Raw genomic sequence first — 23,370 nt, forward strand, 5'->3', positions numbered from 1 at the left:
CATCTACTACTGGAGTGCACAGGAAATGCACTACTGGAGTGACAGGTAAGCCTTACATTTCCAGAGTGTATAACATCAGCTAAATGCCAAGAGATTTTTTGGTGGCCTGGCCTTCTGTTTGTCACTGGGAGAACACTGTTCTCAATTCCAATGGCCTGCCTCGCTAGCAACAAAATGTCGATGCTACACATCCATTCGGACAAAACAGAAAAACATAAAGGACTCATGCCATCATTTCCTTCTATACTCCTGTCAAGAAGGCTTTCTACCTGCAGCAGTGTTCCAAACAGTGTTCCAAACACGCTGACTACAAGCCAGCTGTCTCCGCCTCAGACCTTCAGGCTGCCAATCAGCTGTTCAGCAGTTGACATCCTATGGCACTCGAATAAGAAAATGATAGAAGAATTTGGAATACATATTCTACCTACTTCATTACAATGGGGTTTTTTGCCTCATGAGAAAGGCTGTTTCTCATTAATGCTCATTAGTTATAAGAATTTATTACTAATAATAAAACTACCAATTTAGTTTTCTTCGCACCTGTAGCTATAAAGATTGTTTTAAAGGTTTGTTCTTGCTGTAGTGCATCTGCTCTATTCCTTCTTGGGCTGCACTATGATCCAAGAAACGCTGGCTAGGCTTAGGCCTTGACAAACAGCACCTGTGCCAAGCTCCTCTTGAGCTTATCAGAAACAGTGTCTGTTCGCAGGAAGCGGTGCTGTCTAATGAGCTCCTGTTTTTAATGAACAGACTTGGAAACTTATTTTTCTTGCCTGAATAACAACCCAAGTTGAACGACGTTTTTGTTATCTAAATTTCAGAGAAAGCTACCAATGCAAATTGCAGCCAGGATGAAAAACTACTATGACTGAAGTCCACCCTCTTGTGACCCTATGAACAGTGGTCATGAATGAGACCCTTTGAACTCTTCTGGCTGCGACCAGCAACCTCCTTTTGAGTGGGACCACTCAGAGCCAGTGAATTCTCATTTGCTATACTCAGACAACCACTGCTGAATGACAAGATAGATCCTGGGCTGATGCCCTCACTCCTTGAGGTTCAACCCTTTGTCTCTTGAGAAGATGCAAAGGCATCTAACGTGAATCTTTCACTGAATTTGAGGGGAATTTTTCACAGGTACATACCTTGTACATAGTATTTAGGTCTCTGTGCATGCAAATGTGAACATGCTATATGAAATGTACTATAAATGTTGTTCTCTCAAATTCTTAAGAAGTTTAGATTTGTAAGTAAATTAGTCCTGGTAGCTACTGTTGTGCTATAGTAAATTCCATATGAATCCTTTGTTAAAATGCTTAATTTGAACTATCAGTTAAGCGTTGTTAAAGTTAAGAGCTGTTAAACCTTTGGGCCTAAACTGTTGGTCAAGCCCCATCTCAGTTTAGCAGAGAGGTCCATTCTGAACCTTGTGACTCAGTAGGAAGGTCTTCCTTATTTCTTTTTATCTTGAACATTTTCTATCCCTTACCCTTTTTCCCCCTCCACCCACCAGCCTTCCCACAGATAATTTTGGAGCTGATTCTGGTTTTGGATTGATTGATTTTTAGACTTTATTTTGCTTTTTCTAGTTCTTAAACCAAGTAGTAGTTAACTTTGCCAACAAACTTTTTCATGTTTCTACTTTTATGTTAAGCATGTTTCTGCTGATACCTTTGCTGGTGATTCTTTAAGCAACCTCAAAGCAGCCATTCATGACAGTAGTAAAGATTTTATGTTTTCCTTAATGTTGAAGGAGCTGTCTGAACATATTTGCAAATATGAAGGGGATTCAAGTTGATATAAGGAAAAAGAATTTTGAAATAGTCTAATTTACATAATTTCCATCCAGCTAAGGTAACTAAGGCTACATGTATAACTAATTCTGACTGTCTCAGTTGCATCTCAGCACTGACACATACGTCCCAGATGGATGTTACATAATGTTTTTGTAAAATAAGTATTTTCCAGTGATTCCTGAAAGTAGAACTGGATGTGCTTGCTCCAGAAAGAACACTGTGTGTCCTATACCCAAAGCAATGAGAAGCATTCCAAAGCACCATGCAAAATGTCACCTTATCTCAAAGTTATTTCATCTAGTAATATCAGGGAAATTACAACAATATGTTGTTCTATATGAAAGTACATGACAGCACTATTTGTGAGACCTGGCAGCTGCCACTCTTGGCCAAGCAGATGGCAGTGATAAAACACAGTTCAGGGAACAGGCTGATAAAGATATATCCGTCATTACACTGTCGCCGCACAATTACACTCAACTCCAAGATACAATCAAAATACATGGCTGTGTTACTCTCAATCAGGAACCTTGCTCATCTGAGGAAAATTATGTTTAATAATTAATTCTGTGCATATTTTAATCAGAATCATTCATCTCCTGTTCAGAGGAACAAAAAAGCAACCCAGAAAGACATCCAAAATCATTAAAGTCTTATGTGCTCACACTTTTGTTCTTGCAGAAGAGACTATCATTTCCTGTAAAGGAAAATAAGAGCCAACTATGGCTTTCATAGCAGTCATCAGGTTATATTCCCATTTAAGTGCCAGAGGGCATCTTAGGTTTCATTTTCACTTACTTTTACCTTTTTTTTTTTTTTTTTGCATGGGTGGGGAGGCACAGGGGCTATGTTAAATGAGTATATTGTGCATATTGTGTATATATATCATGGGAGGTACCGGTCAACCACTCCTGGAAGCAAAAAAAGCCTAAGCACTGGTGGCAGGGCAGCAGCAGTACCAGCCTGTCACCACTTCATCTCTGATCCTGGACATTGTCAATACTGACAGGCACTTACCTGCTGCAAAGGCCTGTGAAGGCACATGCCCAGGCATTCCAAAAGCCCTAGAAATGAGGAAACATTCCCTGGTACAGAATTCCCTGGTACAGAATTCCCTGGTACAGAATTACAGAATGGTTCCGTTTGGAAGGGATCACAGATGGGTCATCCCGTCCAACCTCCCTGCTCAAGCAGGGTCACCCCAGAGCACATGGCACAGGATCATGTCCAGCTCATTCTGGAATATCTCCAGTAAGGGACTTTGCTCACCCTCTCCAGGCAATCTGTTCAGTGCATCTCACCCACACAAGTGAAGAAGCTCTTCCTCATGGTCAGTTTCTGCCCATTGCCTATTTTCCTACTGCTGGGCATCACTGAGAAGAGCCTGGCTCCATCTTCTTGCCATCCTCCGTTTAAGGAGGGTGCAAATTCCAAAGTACCAAGCTGCCAAAAGGGACATGGCATTCCTGGAGAGCTGAGCAGCAGCCTGGAGTCCTAAGAAAATCTTCAGTGTCACTTCTTGTGCTCTGAATTGCTAGACATGATGTTGCACTGGAGAAGGTTTCACATTTAACAAGAACTCCAGACAAGGCAACCCATCTGAGATGACTTTCCCAGTAAGCACTGCAAGCAATTTACACATCCTGACTTGTGCTTAGATATTTGGGGCATCTGTTTTGATGCCTCAGCTTTCACACTCCTTCACAGAACAAATAAATACTTTCTCTATCTGCTAATTCGAGCAGCTGGCTATTACTCAACAGACTCCTGCTACATTCACCTAGGGAAGAATCATAAATATATGTGTACAAGTAAGCAGATGCCGTCATTTTAAAAATTGATTCACCTAATACAAACAACCTACTTTGGACTTAAGTGGTAAACCACTGAGTATGTGTTCAGTGGTTAACTTTAATAAAATCCAAAAACAATCATAGGACTTTGTTCACTAACTCAAATTAGTTAATGAGGAAAGAGTGCTATATAGGAGAATATTCCTATAAATAAATTTTTTAAAAATTTAAATTCGGGACAGGCCAAATACCTACTTTTTTCAATGAAGACAAATGCAAGATAAGATACAGAGCTTTTTTTTTTTTTTCACAAGTGGCAGACAAGGTAGCATCAACATCAACATCAACTGTGGGTCCTGGAATGTATGACTATAAACAGAAGAGAGAAGTACAGATGATTCATCAGGCTCCATTATCTCCCTTAATTGTGTGCCTGTTTGTTTGGGTTTTTCTAAATAGATATTTTTTTCCTGAAAGTCAGTGCTAGGAGAAGGAGAGGTGGCTGCAGCATATTTTAAAAATATACAGAATATAAAAGAGAGCAAAAAGCACAGACTATAACCCAGGAAACAACAGGGGAAATTTTGGTAGTAACTTTTCTTCTGTGCTTTAAGGGACATCTTTCTACAAGGCTAGGCAGTCTGCTTTCCATAATCTTTGAAGAATTTACTTCTGATGGAAACAGCACAAGCGTCAGTGATGGTGGCATAATCCGTGGAACTCTTTTTCCCATCACTTTCTGCAAGTTAAACACATGACAGTAATCTCTGTTCTTTGGCAGCAGGAATTAAATTCTCTCTTCTTGACCTAAAATGGAAATGTCTAGCACTGAAGTCGTCTATTTCCTTGGTCAGCCAGCTCACACAAAACATCTGCATTAGTTTACAGGTATTTCAAAACTAGCTTGCATTATTGCAAGATTAATTGCTCTGAGAGCTAAACTTCTCAATTCAGTATTTGCTAATCTGTTGGCTTTTTTTCCCCAATGAAGAAAATTTCAACCAAGTTGTTAAGATGCAGCATGATATTATGAGCTTTTAGTGGATTTTCCTCCAAGACTAGAGGCCAAATACACAAGAGTCAGTACGCACCTTAAGACCTGAGCTTTATTAGTTCAGAAGATATATAGCCCCTTTAACTGCAATGACAACTCCCTGAAAGGAGTTTGTAGCCAGATGGGGGTTGGTCTCTTGCTCCAGGCAACCAGTGACAGGACAAGAGGACACAGTCTCAAGTTGTGCTAGGCAAGTTTTAGGCTGGACATTAGGAAGAAGTTTTTCACATCAGGAGTGACTGGGCAATGGAATGGGCTGCCCAGGGAGGTGGTGGAGTCACCGTTCCTGGAGGTGTTAAAGAAAAGCCTGGAAGTGGCACTCAATGCCATGGTCCAGGTGACAGGGTGGCCTTAGGTCATAGGCTGGACTTGATGATCTCAAAGGTCTTTTCTAACCTAACTGATTCTGTGATTCAAGACTATTGATGCTGTATCAAAATTCAAAATATTGCACCAAATTTGATTAGAAATAACTGTCTTCCAGCGTATGCTCACAGAGAAACACTGAGCCTCCCTGAATACTGCAAAACTAAAATCACCTGAAATGAAACTAATAAAGCTCATCATGGCCTCAATGCCTCACTGCTGTGCTGGAGATTGCTTGTTCAGACCTTGCTGTTATTTGAAATTCCAGAAAGAGAAAATCCTAATCTTCAAAGTGAAACTTGTGAAAATATTGCTCATATTTGAACAACAAAAACTATTATTTAATGAGAATTGCATTAACCAACTTAAATGCAAATAAAAGTTAATGAAAATGGTTACAAAAAGTGGACACTCCACAGACACAAGACTAACAACCCTTGCTAGCAAACTAAATTGCAAATAATGAACACAGGGTCCAACAAGAAAATCTTGCTGCTAAAATACTTCCTCCTACAGCAGCATACATTAACATTTAGCAGTTAAGGAGAAAAGACTGAATGAAGGTGCTAAAATCACATTGTCACAGGAGGAGTTTAAGGTGCCAAGAGAAAGGCAGTCAGAAGACAGGAAACAGGCCATGCATGATAAGCAATGCACAAGTCTGAAGTGTGAGAAGTGTGAGAGCAGTAGTGATCATTTTGAGGAGACAGATGGGGAGCAGGGGGAGAGCCACCACCAGAAGCAATAGAACGAGCTCACATCAACTTTTTGTCCATTTTTGGAAAGCACTAGTGACTGAGTCCGTCTCTTTCACCAGACAGCAACCGAGACAACGAGAGAACACAGTCTCAAGTTGCGCCAAGGGAAATTTAGGTTGGACATTAGGAAAAAGTTCTTCATGGAAAGAGTAATAAAATACTGGAATAGTCTGCCTGGGGACGTGGTGGAGTCACCATCCCTGGATGTGTTTAAAAAACGACTGGATATGGCACTCAGTGCCAGGGTTTAGTTGAGGTGTTAGGGCATCGGTTGGAGTCAGTGATCTTGAAGGTCTCTTCCAACCTAATGATTCTGTGTGATTCTGTGTAAACATGTGTCTCAGCACAGAAAACAATTATTTTAACCTTTACTGTAAATTAGGATTTGTCGCAAATCTGAAGATTTTGACCCTAACTAGGAGCTAAACATTCGTCATTTCCTGTTATGGTGGTTTAGAGCTTGGTTCACCATGTTAAAACATTCCTCAGTGCTGAATTTTAAATACAATATTGTTTTACGTTTGCTGTCAAGTACTAAGTCTTGAGAACGTTCAGGGCACGTTATCAAAGCAGTTTGGGGCTCAGTGATGTTGTGCCCAGCGCGTTAGAAGACTTTTGTACATATCCCATGCAGAAAGCAGGTCCTGTGTGCAGATTAACAGCAAACAGCTGAGCCAGCGGGAGGACATGGGCTCAGAGCCGCGCTGGGCTCCGCTCCAGCTCCTCGAGCGCACGCCGGGGCCGGGCAGAGACGTTTCCTTGCAGCACAAAAGGTCAGCTGGGAAGAGCGCATCTCCCCTTCCCGCAGCAGCCACCGCCTGCGCTCCGCCGTCCACAGCGCAGGCAGCCACCTCCGCACGCTGGCCCCGAGTGAACGGCCAGAGCGGTGACCGTGACCTTCACCGCGTCTGTGCGCTCCCCTTTACTGCGAAAACAGCGCCGATCATCAACGCGCACGGGTAACAACACCGAGCGCGAGCTTCCCCGCTACGGGAGAAGCTCCGCCCCCGGCACGAGCAGCACGGCCCGGCCCCGGCACGAGCAGCACGGCCCGCCCCCGGCACAGCCAGGCCCGGCCCGTCAGCCCCAGCCCGAGCCCCCGCCCCAGCGTCCGGCCCGGCCCGACAGCGCCTCCTCGCGGACGTCGGCGAAGGCGCGGCCATGGCGGCGAGCGGCAGCGCGGAGAGCGCGAGCGACAGCTCCGCGGTGTGGGCCGAGGTGCGGGCGCTGCTGCCCCGCGCCGAGGAGGGGCTGACCTTGGCGCTGAGCGGCGAGGTGGAGGACTGCGTCCCGCCGCTGCTGCTGCGGGCCCGCACGCTGCTCTACGGCGCGGCGGGCCGGCCCGGGGCCGGAGCGGCAGCGGCGCTGGAGCGCCTCAGCGACGTCCTGCGCGACTATTCCTGGGAGAAGCTGAACGCGGTGCCGTGGAGGGAAGTCAGCAAGGCCTGGCGCCAGGTCTACGCCTACGGCTGCCTCTTCGGGGCGCTGGCTGAGGTGGCCGCGGGCCGCCCGCCCGCGCGCGCCGTGCGGCTCTGCGCCCGGGGGCTGCTGATGGGCGCCGCCGTCCTGGACAACGTCCTGTCGCGCCTGGCGCGCGCGCTGCAGCCGCACCTGCCCCGCGCGGCGCCGGGCGGCGGAGCTCGCGCCGAGGTAGCGCCCCGCACCCCCCCAGCCCCCCTCGCGGCCCGGCCTTCCTCGCGCTCCCCGCGCGGGGCCGTGCCGGCTGCTGAGGGAGCGTCCGTTCCAGAGGGTCCGGCTGCAGCCGCCGCCTCCTGCGCTGCAGCCGCAGGAGGTGATTCCGCACCTTCGCTGTCCTTCGCTGGAGCGCTTCAGGGACTGCTACCTCATTCCCCAGCGGCCCGTGGTTCTGGAGGGCGTCATGGACCACTGGCCGTGTATGAAGAAGTGGAGGTGAGAAGCAAAGTTCCTTCCCTGTCCAAGTAAAGTCACGATCGTTCCCTGAGTTGGATATCTTGATGCTCGATAGAGCAGCACAGACCTTCACAGAGGATGGATACCGTGGGCAGTGTATTTTCCTAGCAGCGGTGTCTTACTGTTCTGCGGAAGTTCCTTCATAGATGAGAGAAGCTCTTCATAGCATTCAGGGTATCACAGCAGGTGCTGGAGTGTGTCAGGGCAAAGGTGACCCTTTGACCAGCCTCTGGCTCTTTCTGGGTGAAGGCCACCCTCTGCCCAGCCTTCAGCTGTCCCAGGAGCCCAATGGCAACACCTGGGAGCTCATGAGAAGTGCACATTGCAAAGTGCCAGTGGGCTGCTCACAGCTCGGTGGATCTGTGTCATGCACACATCGGTGGCTTTTACCCGTTGGAACTTGCTGATAATTAGTGCAATGGAAAGTGAATTTCAGAGCCATGAGTAAGCATTGTTGACGTTTTCATTCATAAATCCAAGCACTGATGTTTGTTCAGTGTTGTGTTTGAGTGTTGAGTTTCAGAGACCACTGTGCAGGAGTGAATAACAGCATTGTGCTTCTTGATCAATACACACAATGGTGCCCACGTATCTAATACTGAGCATCAAGTATTTGTGAGGTAAAGGTCATGATTCCCTAGAAAAGGGGTAAAATCACTCATGCTTAGTTTGGGTAATTGCTTTAGTTCAACAACCAAAGGTAAAATTAAGTGGACACACTTGTTTTGTCATAGGGATTTTATTAATTTTTGAGGGAAGGTACTGCACTGGTTAACTTTAGACACTTAAAAATATTAACTTCTCCATTTAATACCATTGTCCATGGAGAGATGTATTTCACCCATCAAACTAAAACAATTGGAATGGGTGTTATTGGCACCTGTATTGACACTGACAGAGAGTTGATCTAATATTACTGAATAAAAGATACAACATTTTATCAAATGTGGCAGCAGGCAGCAAAAATGTTTGCCATCCCTTGCCAAGAGATAGTAACAGCTTAAATCTTCATAGTTTGCGAGGAAACAACTGAAGCAAACAGGCTTTTAAACCAAAACAAAAGATAGTTGTGAGGTCATGAACACACAAACCTGCCTGGTGATTTCCTTGTTGCTTGCATTCTTTTCTTCTGCCTTTTTCTTCTGATTGGTTTGGTTTAGACCAAAGGAGAAACTCAGGGTAGTAGAATTTTATTACTCAACAAGACTGTTTTAGATTGATTGCCTTACATTCAAAATTAGTAAGAGCAGTATAGAAGGTAATGGAACTTTTTTTTTTCCAGTGTGGACTACTTCTGTCAAGTCGCAGGGTGCCGCACAGTCCCTGTGGAGTTGGGTGTTCGGTACACAGATGAGGAATGGTCTCAGCAGCTCATGACTGTCAGTGACTTCATCAGCCAGTATATCATGGATGAGGTCTGTTACACTCATTTGTTTCATTTCCAGACACAGCAAGGGACAGACACTCGAGGGGGTGTGCTGTAAGCACAAGCTCTGAATTAAAAGGTTTGACGTATTTTCAAGACCTGAAGCTGGGAATAATTATTGCAACAATAGGTTTAATTTTTACCTGTAATCAAATGTACAATAGCTGGAATTTGATGAATACATATGCACATTGATATATACATATGGAGCAAAAATCTGACTGGTGGAATCTAAGAATAAGGGATCATCAGCCAGCAGTGTTGTTCCTCTTTCTCATTAAACTGCTTAGTGAGATTTAGGGTCAGATCCAAATTTACTTGCCATGAGGCAGAAAAGTACGAAGTTGATTAGCATCTGGAATGTCCTTTTGCTTTCACAGATGAAGATCCCAAGCCCCCATTTCTGTTTCCTGACCTTCTGGCAGGAAGGACCATGTGCCATAGCAAACTGATCTGTGGTGCACCCTGGAATACAGTATGGAAGTAGTTCCAGGGCATAAGGGAGAACTGGTCTGTGTGCCAGCAGGGTCTGGCTAGAAAGATGCCGTGCATTGTCAGCTGTCAATACTCCACAGGGAGTCCCAGCTTCCTTCAGTAACTCAAGCTGGATGATTTATAGATTGTGGAGACACACCTACACTGTCACAATTTCAATGGAGCTGTAAGTTTCTGAAGACCCCTTATACTGTTGAAATACTTACAGTACTCTGAATAGGACACTGGAAATGGATGTTACCTATATGTAAATTCTATTCACCTGTAAGTAAATTAACTCACTGTCTTTCCTGTATGTTACTGTGCTTTCTTTCTCTGCTATCATTTCAGAACAATGTAGGATACCTTGCCCAGCACCAGCTTTTTGATCAGGTAAAACTGAGTGAATATTTTTATCTCCCTACAGTCGTGTTCCTTTTGTAGCACAAGTTGTCTCTGAGGATGTTGACTGTACTAGATTGAAGGGTACATGGAGAATTCAGAGTAATTCTTAAGTTTCTATTCCCATGATTTGAAGGAACAGAGGGAAAGGTTTGTTCCATTCGGCTGCAAGACATAGTAAAAAAATCCTTTTGGGATGAAGACATTCAATCCTAGCACTGTTTCAGTACAATGTAGCATATACTTAGGGGATATCACCTGGAAAGCCCATTTCATAAGTCAGGGAAGAGATTTGGACAGGAAAGTCTTCTGCATTGATATGTTTACCATAATCTGAAATGTCATTCCAGTCTACGAGAGCTTACGTTGGTGGGAGGCATAAAAAGATAGCTCACAGAGAAGCAAGCATAGTATAGAAGAGATCAGCTGCTCCTTTTCAATGAAGAGAAAACATACTTATTATTGTGGGTATCTCTGATTTCTGCAAAAGCATAGGGTCTCTGAAGAATGAGGAAACCCCTTTCTTTCTCCCGCTTCTCCTTCCAACAGAGTCTGCTCACTAGAACAGAAAGTTTGAGAACATTTCCTGCAGATTCCTAGCAGGTCAGCTACTTGTCTCCTACACTTGCTGGACCAGCCAGGCATTTGTTTTCTTTGTGTCCAGCCTTGCTCATCTGTTCTATGAATTACATATTTTGGCAAGTCAACACGTGCTCTTTTTAATGTTTCTTTCTTCATGGAAGTAGATCCCAGAACTTAAAGAAGATATCAGTATCCCTGACTACTGCTGCTTGGGGGAAGGAGAAGAAGATGACATCACCATTAATGCTTGGTTTGGTCCAGGAGGTACAATCTCACCTCTTCATCAGGATCCCCAGCAAAATTTTTTAGCCCAGGTATGTACTTTACACATGCCATTAAAGCAATACTTACAGAAAATGGTATGGTATGTATTAGAGACAAGGAGAGCAGACAGCTTGAGGAACAATCAAAGGATAGAGAAGATGCAGATACTATTTTGCTATTTTATTGCATTTGTCACTACTGCAACTTAATTCTGAATGTAATCTTATAGACCACAAGTGTTGCTCATTGAGCAAGACCGTTATTTACCCTTGTTTTACAGATGATAGATAGAAATCACAAGAAGCAGCTTTTCCAAGGTCACATGGGATTTGCCACAGAGTTGGGAACAATCTGGATCCTGTAATGTACTAAGGAGTTTCTTTTTCTTGTATCATGGTTTGAACCCAGCCAATCCCCAAGCCTCAAGCCTCAGCTGCTTTCTCATCTCCCAAACAGCAGGATAAGGGAGAGAATGGGGAGAGCTAAAGCTAGAAAACTTGTGGATTGAGGTTTAATAAGCAAAAACTGTGCATGTAAGCAAAGCAAAACAAAGAATTACTTGACTGCTTCCCATGGGCAGGCAGGTGTTCAGTCATTCCCAGGAGAGCAGAGTCCATCATGCTTAACAATTACAGGGGAAGACAAACATCATCACTCCAAAAACCTCCCCTTTCTCCTTCTTCTTCTTCCCCCATATCCTGAGCATGATGTCATACAGTGTGGAATATCCTTTGGTCAGTCAGTCTGGGTCACCTGTCCTGGTTGTGTCTTCTCCCAGTCTCAGTCACCCCCAACTTCCTTGCCAACGTGGCAGTATGATAAGCAGAAAAGGCTTCAGGTCTTTGTAAATCCTGCTCAGCAATAAGAAAAACATCTCTATATTATCAACCCTGTGTTCAGTACAAATCCAAAACATAGTCCTATACCAGCCACTCTGGAGAAAATTAACTCTACCCCAGCCAAAGCCAGCACATCTGGAAAGCAAAGTTTTGAGGTGGACTTAGGTGCATACTTTAGTCCATTTGAGGTTACCCAGTAAAATATTAATGCATGCAGTAAGATAGGAATTAAAACTTGATATCTTTTTGATGATGACTTCTGGTGCAGAATAACCCAATAAAATATTGGGGCCTTTTGTGGTAAGCACTGAACAGGTCCAGGGATGTCTTCTGGATCCAAGTTGACTACTGTGGATCTTCAAACACTGAGAGGTGTTAACTGAAGGAGATTGCTGTCCTTCAGATTCTTAAAAAAAAACTAATAGGCTTACACAGTTTTCCAGCAGGACTGTGACATTACTTTCTACTGATGGTTATTTATGGGTTATTTATGGGTTGAGCTTTAGTTTCTCTGTCCCAGTTGCATCTTGCTAACCTGTGTTTTCACTGGAAATTTAGGCTTAATTCAGGCCTTCCTATGATGTTTTTTTTACAACTGCTGTGCAGCTCTGTATGGATTGTATTTCTTTTGCATGCTACCTGCTTGGCACACACATACAGCTGCATTCTGAAAGTGAAGTACTGAACTATTCATGCTGTGTAAACTTTGAGGGGATTTTTTTTTGTGGAAGAAAAATGTACAGGAGCTGTTGGACTGGGAAAAGATACTTTCCTTACTAACCTCAGAACTTGTTTTCTTCTGCCTAAAAAATGGGATTATCTGCCAGTGGTGTGAAAGAGTCTTTGTAATTTGAACAGCTGGTGATCTGGCAGTTTTCAATTAAAATTGTCCTGTTTTGTGATGCCATTTAAACTGTGGATGTGAAGTACAGGAAGGCACAAGCATAAGTAACAAAATGAAATTATGCTGGCTGGTGGTGAGATCGTAGTTTTTCCATTAATGAGAAAAGTAGTCTCTGGAGATGGAGGCTATTGCTCATTAACTGGTGCCCGGAGTCTTATAATATACAAGGCCTTAATCCAGTGAGGCAAGTGCAGGAAGGAGCTGTTAGCAGCTGATGGCAGTCCCAGAAACATTTCATGCATTCACAGAATGTGCTGTTGGAGCAATAACCAGCATTTTCATCACTTCCATATGTCACCAAAAATACCATGTAATACTTAGTTCTTTAGTAAGCTAATTAAGATCCTTAAGCTCATTGGGCATTGGGACATGGAAGACATCCTAAAAACACATGGACAGCCAGTTATACAGATCAATGCTCTACTAGTTTACTCAGTGGTAGTGAAGAGTAGGACAGGGCAAGAGTACTTGGTACTTTTCCAATCTGTAGAATACATTTATGTGCTGTCCTTGAAGCAACAAACTAAATAGCCAGTATGACAGCTTTGATATTGGTAAGATTTCAGGAAATCCTGTTCTATTATGTGGATGCTAAGATAAAGGAAAAGCAGGTTGGTTAGGAATGGTGCTGGGATTAGTCAGAGTACCCATAACAGGACAGTTCCCAAGTATAATCATGTCTAGCTCTTGCAGTGGTCTGGAATGCCAGCACAAGCCATATGAATCTTCACCCTAAACCTTTGTTCCACTGGTATCAGTGGAGGAGTCAGCTTTGACTCGTTCATGCTGCTACATCCTGGCACCAAAACTTGGTGTTCATGTAATGAACATGTAGTGTTCAGGGAAGCCAGGCCACTCACCTTAAAAATTCTCATTTCAGCACTCCAATGAAGGAACTGTTTTAATGCAAAAAGTAAGAGTTTGAGTGGTATATGGAAGCTTAGCAGTCACTCTGCAAGTACCTCTGCCTGTTAATGTAAATTGCAATGAAGGTTCAGCCTCCTTATTCTCAGTTCTTATTTCTAGCTAATTTTGAGCCTAAATAATGATGTATAAACTGGGTGCTTTAAACTTTTAATTGAAAGCAATCTGGTTAAAGGCATTTCCTTCCCAAAGGTATTTCATTCTTATCTGCTCCAAGGGAAGAGGTACTTAAATTCCTATAGCCTGATTTAACTTTTTATTATAGCAGTATCTATTACTAACAAAGATAATTATGTTCCTTGTAATCATGTAATTGTACTGTTAAATGCCAGCTATGGCCCACAGCTTCCAGTAACGTGCCAGTTAATGACCATTGGAAAAATTTTATTGTATACAGGTATTTGGAAGAAAGTATATCCGTCTCTACTCACCACAAGATTCAGAAAACCTGTACCCCCATGAAAGCCAAATTCTTCACAACACTAGTCAGGTAAATAGTTGCCTGAAATTTTAATATCAGTAATGTTATCAAATCATATTTGAGTAAAGACAGTCTTCTGATGATTGTTTGGTTTTTTATAGGTTGATGTAGAAGATCCAGACTTGGTCAAATTTCCAAATTTCAAAAAGGCTGCATTTCAGTCCTGCATTCTGATGCCTGGACAGATTCTGTTTATTCCAGTTAAATATTGGCACTATGTGCGATCGCTTGAGCTCAGTTTCTCCGTTAGTTTCTGGTGGTCATAGCTCTGAAATGTAGTCAGCAGCACTGAAAAGGGAATTAAAAATCAGGGAAGTAGCACCTCTCTCTCAGGAGAGGTTAGAGGTGGAGTAAAACCAAAAACCAACAAACTCTTGCTAAAGCATGGAGAAGTAGTCACAATGGGTAAGTGGAAAGAGTATGCTGTAGCCATGTCATTTTTGTATGTTTCTAGTAACTCCTAAAGACCATGTGTTAGGTCCTGTGTGCGCATCCCTCAGAAACAGCCTGTGTACAGGCACTACCAGGGCTCTGCCTGGGCCTCTCTATCTCTCTCTATTTGGATTTAGAAACACTAAACCCTGGAGTTAGCTACAGAGATGGTGCTACCTAAACGTTCAATTCATTAAAAAATTAAGCGAACACCAAGCAAGGTACTAGTCTCCTGCATGGAAAAAGTTACTTATGTCCTGGTCTGGCCAGGATAGGGTTAATTTCTGCAGCCAGGAGGGGCATGGCCCAGACCCAGAGGCTCCTCTGTACCACCTCAGCCTGCCACCTATGCAGGCCAGGGGCAGGAAGGGGCTCCTTGGTCTCTTAGTGATTGTATGTATGAATCTTTTTGTGTGAATCTTTTGTATCTCTTGTACACTTTGTTATTGATATTGTTGCTATGACTGCTCATTTTCTTACTCCTTTGCTGTTTCCAGTAAATTGTTCTTATTGCAACTCATGATCTTGATCTTTTGGGCCTCCCAATTCTCCTGTCTGTGAGGGGAGAAGTACGGGGAGGAGAGAGTGAGCAAGCATCTCATGGTTTGGAGCGTTTTGGTGCAAACACTGATTTGGAGAGTACCATTCCTAAAGCACATCATCACGTTAAAGCCTAGAACATGGCAGTTAACTGAAGTTAACCCATAGTTTAATTGCAGTTAGATAACCTGAAGTTTAATTATGCTTTGATTAACCATCACCTGAACTGCTGTCGCCACCTTTCTGCAGCATCACACATCTCTATCAACGACAAAAACGCTGCCATTTCAGTCTGGGGTGGGGCAATAGCCAGTCCTTAGCTCCTTTCCAAGTCACTCTTAAAGGAAAAAGCATCCTTACTTAAAACTGGGGTTAGAAGTGCCAGGACTAAAAACCTAAAGAATTTCAATATGGTAATTTTTTCAGCACTTCACAGACATAAGCTAACATTGCTCCAAGTCCAGTCATACTGCTTCCCAGTCCTTCTGTGGCAATATTCCCTCACAGCTGCTTGTGACCTGGCCTTACGTCAAGACAAATTCTTTTGCATCTATAGAATGGACAAAACACAGCTACAGAACCAATTAGAAGTGTTCCAACTCCAGCCCTAGGTCAGAGACTCAGCCAGCTGCCTTGCACATATTGCTCTGATTTTTCACCTGCTTGACATGCTACAGCAGGTGTCATTTCCATTGCGCAACTGAATTTGTACTGTCCCTGTACAAACAGGGAGCACTTGCTGAGAAAGGCTTTTTTCAAGAGTTCAGCTGTATATACCAGCTTGCAGGACCGACTAAAACATTTGCATGTTTCATCCCCAAACATGCACTGGGAGTCCCAACCCAAGAATATGGAGAATCACAAACAGAAAACAGCTTTCAAGAAAGCGGTGCAAGCATTACTGTGAACAGGAACGTCAATAATAGTTTTATTTTAAGATTCTTAGAACTTTAGAAAATGGGTACACTGAGCACTGTTACTAATTGAATACAATAAAGTCTGGCTATTCTGCCAGAGTGGCGGCAAAGAGATGTCACTGACATCAAGTTTTACTGGCATCATCTAGCACCAAGAGTGGAGCTCTGTGGTGAGCCCATCCGACTCACACCTGTAAAGAAAACCAAAGGAAGGTTAATGGACAACACACAAAAAAAAGATAATATTGTATAACCTCCTTTTCTAAAATGCTTTGTATATTCCTCTGTTGCTGTTCACAATGTCCAATTTCTCTGGACAATGGAGGAATTCCAAAGAGATTCTTAGAAGCTCGGTATTTCCAGAAGTTTTAGTTTCATGGGTTGTGTGTGCTTCTATCCCTTCCCCACTCCCCCCCCATCTCATAAAGATTGTTATAAAAAAATATACAGGGGGTCTACTATACCCCTGTGACACTTTTTGGGCACTCTGGGAGCTCAGTGCTGTCTGTGTGTGATTTAGTGTCTGAAACGTACCACTGAAGTCAGAAATAGCTAATACAGTTATGAATAATACAGGCAGTGCCACTGAACATCACAGCCCATTTCCTAGTATTATTACATTCAGTTTTTTTAAAAATACATTGCTTGGTACCTGGGGTGTCACAAGACCAGAATTCATTACACTTGGGACAGCGGGGTTCAGTCTGGCCTCTGAAGTACTTTCTGACACAAGGTAAGTGCATTCCAATTCCACAGGATTCACATACTTGGCTCTGAAATCAGGAGTGTTGATTCATAAAATCTTTTTAAACTGTCCTTCAATTTAAGAGAAAGTTGTTACAAAGAGCAGCAAATACGCAACACTTTGTTCCAAAGAATGGTTCCCACAATATGGGTGGTAGACACACTCAACAGTCGAAGCTGGTAAATGGTAAAAGGAGGTACTTTTATGTAAACTAGGAAATACTGTTTACCTATATAGACAACATTTAGCTTGAAAGACAGCAATTTCAGTGCAATAAAGGAGACTGACTGGGATGGAAAAAATAATGTGGAAGCATGTTAGTTGGGCAAATCAGAAGATGCAGGCTCACAGTGCAAGAAAACACAGCAGTTTTGGAAAATCCAAGCTGTAACTACTTAGGCAAGATGGAACCAGAAACGTCCCAGCTATCAAAACACAGTGCTTTAGCATGCTCTACTAGCACTCATGTTCCTTCTGAGGTCCAAACATAAGCAATTCCTGAATTAAAATCCCAGGACCAAGAATGAATGTGTCACGTGATGATGTCTATTGGCAAGGCCCAGAGAGGACACTGCTAACACCTCACTGCTAAACCTCTTTCAGCATCAGGAGTTCATCTCTAATATGCTGGTTTGGAAAGCCAGACAGCACAAACATGTTCCTCACTGCAGGAGTGCACTTTTCCAATTTTATAATTGGAGACACTGCTCCAAGGCAGTTTTATTTCTAAGACAGAAGACAGAAGATAAAATGCCTAAAATAAAAAAAATAATAAAAAAAAAGGTTTTTTTTACAAAATGCATGAGCACCATGACCAGATTAAAAGACCAAGTTTATACCCACAGGAAAGCATCAGAAACCTCAGCTATGACCATACAAGTCCATTGGCTGAGGTGACATGTTACCTGGATGGCGAGGCTGTGACAGATGTTACATTTCCTTGCCACGTCCTGGTAGTTGCTGAGAATGTACTGTTCCATCTCAATTATGCACCGAGTATGCAGAGTATATTCTCCATTTTTCTAAAGAAACAAGTGTTGAAATGAGGAATTTCTTTTAAATCCTTCTACCTTTTCTGACTGTGCTAACCACTTGTTAACAAGCCACTTTTTTATACCATCATGAAACCAACATGCTGGTACAATGCAATGTCAGAACACCTTTGAAATAGCAGAACTCCTTTGTTTAGAGGAACAGAATAAAAATCCCACACCTCTAACAGAGATCTAGTCCTTAGAAAGCATAGATGAGCAAGCTCCTATTAAGTTCCTTAATAGAGGCATGCTGTTTTGGGATCCTCCATTATAGGTTAGAGAAAATTCTCCCTGCTTTAAACAAAATCTCGGCATTTCCTGCTTGATGTGTCTTTGGAAATACCTGCCAAATCAACTTAACATGTAAGTAACGGTGTGGCAGCAGGTTGAAGATCTATGATGCAATGACTCCAGCAGAAAAGGGATTACAGTCTTCCTTGGGAAGCAACTGCAGTGTCCACATGGTGAGCTCATCTCCACTGCTCCTTCATAGAACAAAACAGGTGTAACCATGTGCACAGTGGCCCATGCATTTCTGGTACAGGAGTTTTCAACATGTCTGGCCTTGCTCCTTTTCAGGAAATTCTAAATGCAACTAAAGGCACTGATCACTCTGAAAAGCTTTCCCCAGCTCTTGTTCCAGGTTGAAGGATGCTGTGCTGTTGTGTACAAAGGATGCCTGCGTGTCACTGGGCAGGACTAGACACACAAACCCACCTGGCTCAGGTACAAGAAACTGAAACCATATGGTCCTGTACAGACCTACCCAAGGACTTTTTCCTTGTAAGTCTACTTCCTTTTCTGCAAAAATCACTGAAGCAGCAATAAGCATGGCCCCATAAGACCATTTTTGCCATCTTTCATTCATTCATTCAAGAAAAGCTCCAGTCTCAGCTACCACATCCATAAGGACATGATAACTGGATCCATTGAACTATGAACATTTGAATGCAGTTACCTCAGACAACCACTTATCCTCCACAAAAACTTTCAGCGCTTGTTCTGCTTCCTTTTTCTTCATTTTCCTTGTCTTAAGTTGGTCAGCCAAGTTTAAAATATCTGTAGATGAGGCAAAGCCATTTTCTGATAAAATTATTAGGTCCATCTACCAGAAGAAACATTACCAAGTATTAGAAACCCTGCAATTAGGCAGACACACCTTACAGTAATGTCAACAATGACAAACGTTTATATGCAAATTAGCAAATTCATTTGGTATGTTACTGGCATTAAAAACTATTGTATATTACTAAACTACTGAAGCCAGTGAAAAACTTGGCAATCTTGACGGAAAATCCTGAAGAAAGTTGTTTGTGTAACTAAAAGAAGATGTGTAAAGTCCCAAACCTCAAGAAGTCCTTCCCTGGTGCTTATCTACCTTACCCATAACTGACTTAAAACAGCAAATCATTACTTACACTTACTTTCCTCCCTGCCCACCCCACCCATTTGATCTCAGATAAACTTAGGTAAAATGGGAACTACTTCCTCAACCACATCTCCATTTCCATTTTCATTCATTTTAAGATGATACCTTAAGAAATAATATGATTTACTAAGTGATAACTGACATACTTACTGTTTTTCTGAACAATTCCAATTCAATTTCTGTATAGTCAGATGCCATTTTAGTTACTTCAGTTTCCGCCAAATTCACCTATAAAAAATAAACTGATATAAAGTGCCTATGTGGTTTCATACCAGAAACTATAAAAAAACCCTTGAGGTTAAGAATACATCATCTTACAATTAACATAAATGTTAGTTCTTTGAGGGGCGCTTGATGGTATTCAAGTTCTTTCTTTACAACCCCTCATCTTCCAGCCACAAATTCTCTACAGCTGCCTCTGCCCAGGCAAAGCCATTCCATAATCCAAGCTCCCAGAACTGACAGAGAGTGCTGCAGCCGAGCTGACACATCACAGGTGCTAGACAGTTCTGGTGCTAGACAGCAACTGGAACTATATTATCAGTCACCGTTTTTTCCACTGTGAAAACCAGTTGCCCATCTATTCTACTGTTATTGCACATGCTACTACTAATAATTATTAGCTCAATTTAACTGGCAAAAGGAAAAGTTAAAAGCAGCAGCTAATGTTAATACATCCTGTATGCATCTGGTCTTTTGAAATTACTAAGCTTCTCTGACATGCACATTGCAGATCATCTGGGGAAACAACTTATAGGCCACTCCTCAGCAATCCTTTTGTGCTAGGTTGATTTTTGAGTGGGAGAGAAAGAAAAATATGTTGGACAGCTCTCTGTGTTTTCTAGTTTAAAAATCTTTCTCAGGAAAGAAAGTCTCCTGTGGAAAAGGAATCTCACTTCAGCACTTAAGCAATGTTTATGCTAAGTAACTCCAACACTGCTTTCATCCTTGCTACAATGTCCTATTCCCACACACCTGAGTTGTGACAGTTTATCCTCCTGCATCCACTGCCAGCCCCACACAAACACAGCACAGGAGGTACATACTACAGCATAATGTGCTCTCCCATTGTCTTCCGATATTCCTTTCCGGATCTGCATAAACAAAGGCTGCAGGTGGCTATTAATAGTGCTGATGAAATCATCCAGTTTATCATGTGCGTAGTAAACTGGAAATGAATGAGAAAAAACACATAGAGAGAAAAGTCAAACAACTACACATCAGGCAGATCTTTTTATGTGAAACACTTTTTCCCAGGTAAAAGTGCTGAAACTGTGAGGCAGAATTCAAACATGAATTCAAACTGTTCTATTCAGCAGACATATAATTTCCTTCTGCTGCTGTCTCGTGGCCTTCAGAAATGCTCAGCTCCTCTAAAATCAGTTGACAGAGTCCAGACATTCTGTCTTGTTGCAGGGAACCCACGGCACTAATCCAGTAATTACAGTGAATTGAACTAAGCTGAATTGAAAATAAAATATGACTGGGAAAAAATACTATGCACAATAGGAAAAAACACTGACTTGGATTCCTTTATACACGTGGGATTTCTTGTTTCTGTATGCTGTTTCACAAATTAATGGCATATAAGTGATCAAGTTACATATCAGAAAACCAAAAATTCTAGCATTGTAGAAACACAAGAAATATCTTGAGTCACATTCTACAAACGAAACAAATACTAGCAGCAGTTTAATCATAGACACAATTAAGATGGACTTTGCAGTCATTCTGTGGAAGAGCATATAATGGTTCTTGCCTGCACAGCATCACACAACTCTCACATCCATCCAAAACAAGATTTTGTCAATTTTATCACTCCTGTTGCCTTCATCAGGCTATGGTTTAAAAACCAGAACTAAGTAACAGCTCATACTTTTAGATAAATGATTCATGTCTCAAAAATACAATCAGTTATCATGAAATTAATCCTGTTTTCAGTCACAGAAGTCCCTCGCTCATCTAACAGCATTGGGTCAAGATCCCACACCCAAACCCCACGGCACTACAGCACAATGCCAAACTGCACTCATAGGATGCTCCTGCTCAGGAGTTCCTGACTCAGATATACAAGATTCCCTTCAGTGAACAAAGCCAACAAACACCAAGAACGATAGTAAAGTAAGTACAATATTCAAGCATAATTTTGCCACCTGCTTTGCTCCTGTCAGCAGGAAACACTGCACACTGCACAGGAGCTTTAGTGACCCATTTCAGAGAGGGTAAAACATGAAAGATAACAGAACACTCTTTTGTACAACAGCTATAACATTTTAATGTGAGATGAGTGGCTGTTCCAGTAGATCGTATACAGAAAAAAAAAGGGATAAAAATTCTCAATAAAAAATTAATAGGGGTTAAAGAACATCAAAAGTTGTGCTTCACAATTTTAGCATCTAAGATGTAAAGTTACAGTTCCTGACTCAAGAAACACACACGTAGACTACTTTGTTCTGACCTTACAGCTATGGGTAAGTAGGTACAAATTCACAGAAAAACAGAAGAGTCCCTGTAGAGTGAGTAGCATGGTGGCACAGCACGGGGCGTAGCACTCCTAAACCTGGCAGGAGAACAGATTCCAGGACTCAGAACTGACAATCCAGTGCAGGTGAGGTGGGAAGAAAGCACAGCAATTCACCAGGAAACTTCATCTCATCCTCACCAAAATGTTTCTGCAGCAGTCACTTCTCCCACAATACATGGGAGAAATAACTGAAGTGCATTTACTTAAAAGCATTCACTATAGTGAAGTACTTCCAGTGTCAAAAATTTTTTTTTCAAGTCATTTATATGTATAACCTATAAACAACAACCCTGATAAAATAAAAAGTACTACAAATCTGGCCTGATTAGAAGTTACTTTACTCATTACTGTATTATTTTATCTTTCAGGAAAGAGAGAGAGAACACTCATATCATTACAGTTTTTTAACTTTTTTTAGCTCATGCATGTCCTCCAGAAATCAAATTATTTGTAAGCTGCACCAGGAAAAAAAAAAACAGTTCTTTTATCACCAGGACAAACATACCTTTATCAGTTTCACAGCAGTGCTGGTGTAATTTCCTGGCCTCTGATCCTTCTGTTATCCCATTAGACATCAGAACCTGCAGGAACCGTCGATGAGCATCGGTCATTTGAGCTGCCATCTCAGTGTTTCACCAGGCTTCAAGTGCTGCAGGAGGTTTAAGCTGGAATTAATGCACGTGTTCATGCAAGTTTAGAGTACAATAGTCCAAGTGTACACAAGATTTCAATTAAAGTCTACTACATTGGATGAGGGCAAAAAAAGCAGATCCCAAGGTCATCCTCAGAATGCAGAGGGTGGCCAGCTCTGAGGTTATGGAAGGGTGCAAGAGATAAAAGTCCAACTAGTTTTAGCTACAGAAAAGAACATGGTATGCATTGTGTTGTTGTCACCCAAAATCGGGGATAAAACTCCTTCTTTTAACACCAAGGTAGTATTAAGAAGCAAGCAATACTTTATTGCAGCACTGGATAGAAAAGGGAATGACTCAGTGTACACAGTTAGTCTCAGACGGTGCTCTTGGAGGATCTTTAGGCACCCATGGTGTTCACTGGGCCTCTAAACTTTGACAGTGGTCTTCTCCATCCGGTGTAGTTTTCGTCGAAGCTGCACAGTATATTGCTGAGCTGGATTGGGGCGGTTTGACTTGTTAGGAACGGGAGTTAGCGAGCGCTCAACGTCCCGCTAACCCTCCGTTAATGCTCCGTTAACCGCCACCCGCCCTCCGGTATCCACAACACCACCGTCCCCAAAGCTGGAAATAACCGTGCTGGGGGACAAACACAACACCGTCTGTCATTCTACGTTAGATAAAGCTCCTGCTCCCCACACAGCCTGACTTGAGCACAGTAGTTAGAGCGGGTGACTTCGGACAGAAGATAATCCTCTACAGGTTTCGAAGAAAGCCTGAAGTAATTAAAGGCAGCTCAGGAAATTCTCTGACCACTGCACTACCCCACCGCCCGCTTCTGGCTGAGCTCTGGCCTTGCCGCTTCGCCGTCCGCGCGGCCCCGGGCCAGCCGCAGCCCACGGAGACAATGGCCCGAAAAACCGCCCGACCCGCTACCCCTCGGCCCTGCCGGGACACACTGGTGCTCACCGGGGCTCCCACCGCGGTACCACCACCACCCCCGCCCGGCTGCCCCCGCACCGGCCCACGCTCACCAGCTCGGCGATGGCTGCGCGCGCCTGCCACAGATGGCTCCGCCCCGCGCAGGCCCCGGCCCGGCCCCGCCCCGGCCCGCGCTGGCCC

At 43.0% G+C, this 23,370-nt stretch overlaps 2 protein-coding genes across 7 annotated transcripts; one reads left to right on the forward strand and one right to left on the reverse strand.

The window, feature by feature from the left end:
• Positions 1–6,928: 6,928 nt before the first annotated feature.
• Positions 6,929–14,943, forward strand: KDM8 (lysine demethylase 8 (putative)). 2 transcript variants are annotated; one of them, XM_088064115.1, is made up of 7 exons: positions 6,929–7,507; positions 7,560–7,678; positions 8,982–9,114; positions 9,951–9,992; positions 10,748–10,897; positions 13,912–14,004; positions 14,097–14,943. In XM_088064115.1, the coding sequence occupies exons 1-7, from the start codon at positions 6,929–6,931 to the stop codon at positions 14,259–14,261; spliced, it is 1,281 nt and encodes a 426-aa protein (XP_087920241.1). In that variant the 3' UTR covers positions 14,262–14,943. The 2 variants fall into 2 exon arrangements, with proteins under 2 accessions (XP_087920241.1, XP_005523169.2); XM_005523112.3 differs by having other exon boundaries at positions 6,929–7,417; positions 7,515–7,678.
• A 922-nt stretch (positions 14,944–15,865) lies between these two features.
• On the reverse strand, positions 15,866–23,341 carry NSMCE1 (NSE1 component of SMC5/6 complex). 5 transcript variants are annotated; one of them, XM_014252481.1, is made up of 8 exons: positions 23,283–23,341; positions 22,122–22,265; positions 20,139–20,260; positions 19,243–19,320; positions 18,622–18,768; positions 17,535–17,651; positions 16,537–16,657; positions 15,866–16,075 (listed from the first exon to the last, which is right to left on the reverse strand). In XM_014252481.1, the coding sequence occupies exons 2-8, from the start codon at positions 22,237–22,239 to the stop codon at positions 16,026–16,028; spliced, it is 753 nt and encodes a 250-aa protein (XP_014107956.1). In that variant the 5' UTR covers positions 22,240–22,265; positions 23,283–23,341; the 3' UTR covers positions 15,866–16,025. The 5 variants fall into 5 exon arrangements, with proteins under 5 accessions (XP_014107956.1, XP_014107957.1, XP_087920242.1 ...); XM_014252482.2 differs by having other exon boundaries at positions 22,122–22,281; positions 23,283–23,306; XM_088064116.1 differs by lacking the exon at positions 23,283–23,341 and adding an exon at positions 23,218–23,274.
• Positions 23,342–23,370: the final 29 nt, after the last annotated feature.

Source organism: Pseudopodoces humilis, chromosome 18, assembly GCF_049639895.1.
Source record: "Pseudopodoces humilis isolate 2021_Gansu_Grassland_sample_001 chromosome 18, ASM4963989v1, whole genome shotgun sequence".
Classification (NCBI taxonomy): Eukaryota; Metazoa; Chordata; class Aves; order Passeriformes; family Paridae; genus Pseudopodoces; species Pseudopodoces humilis.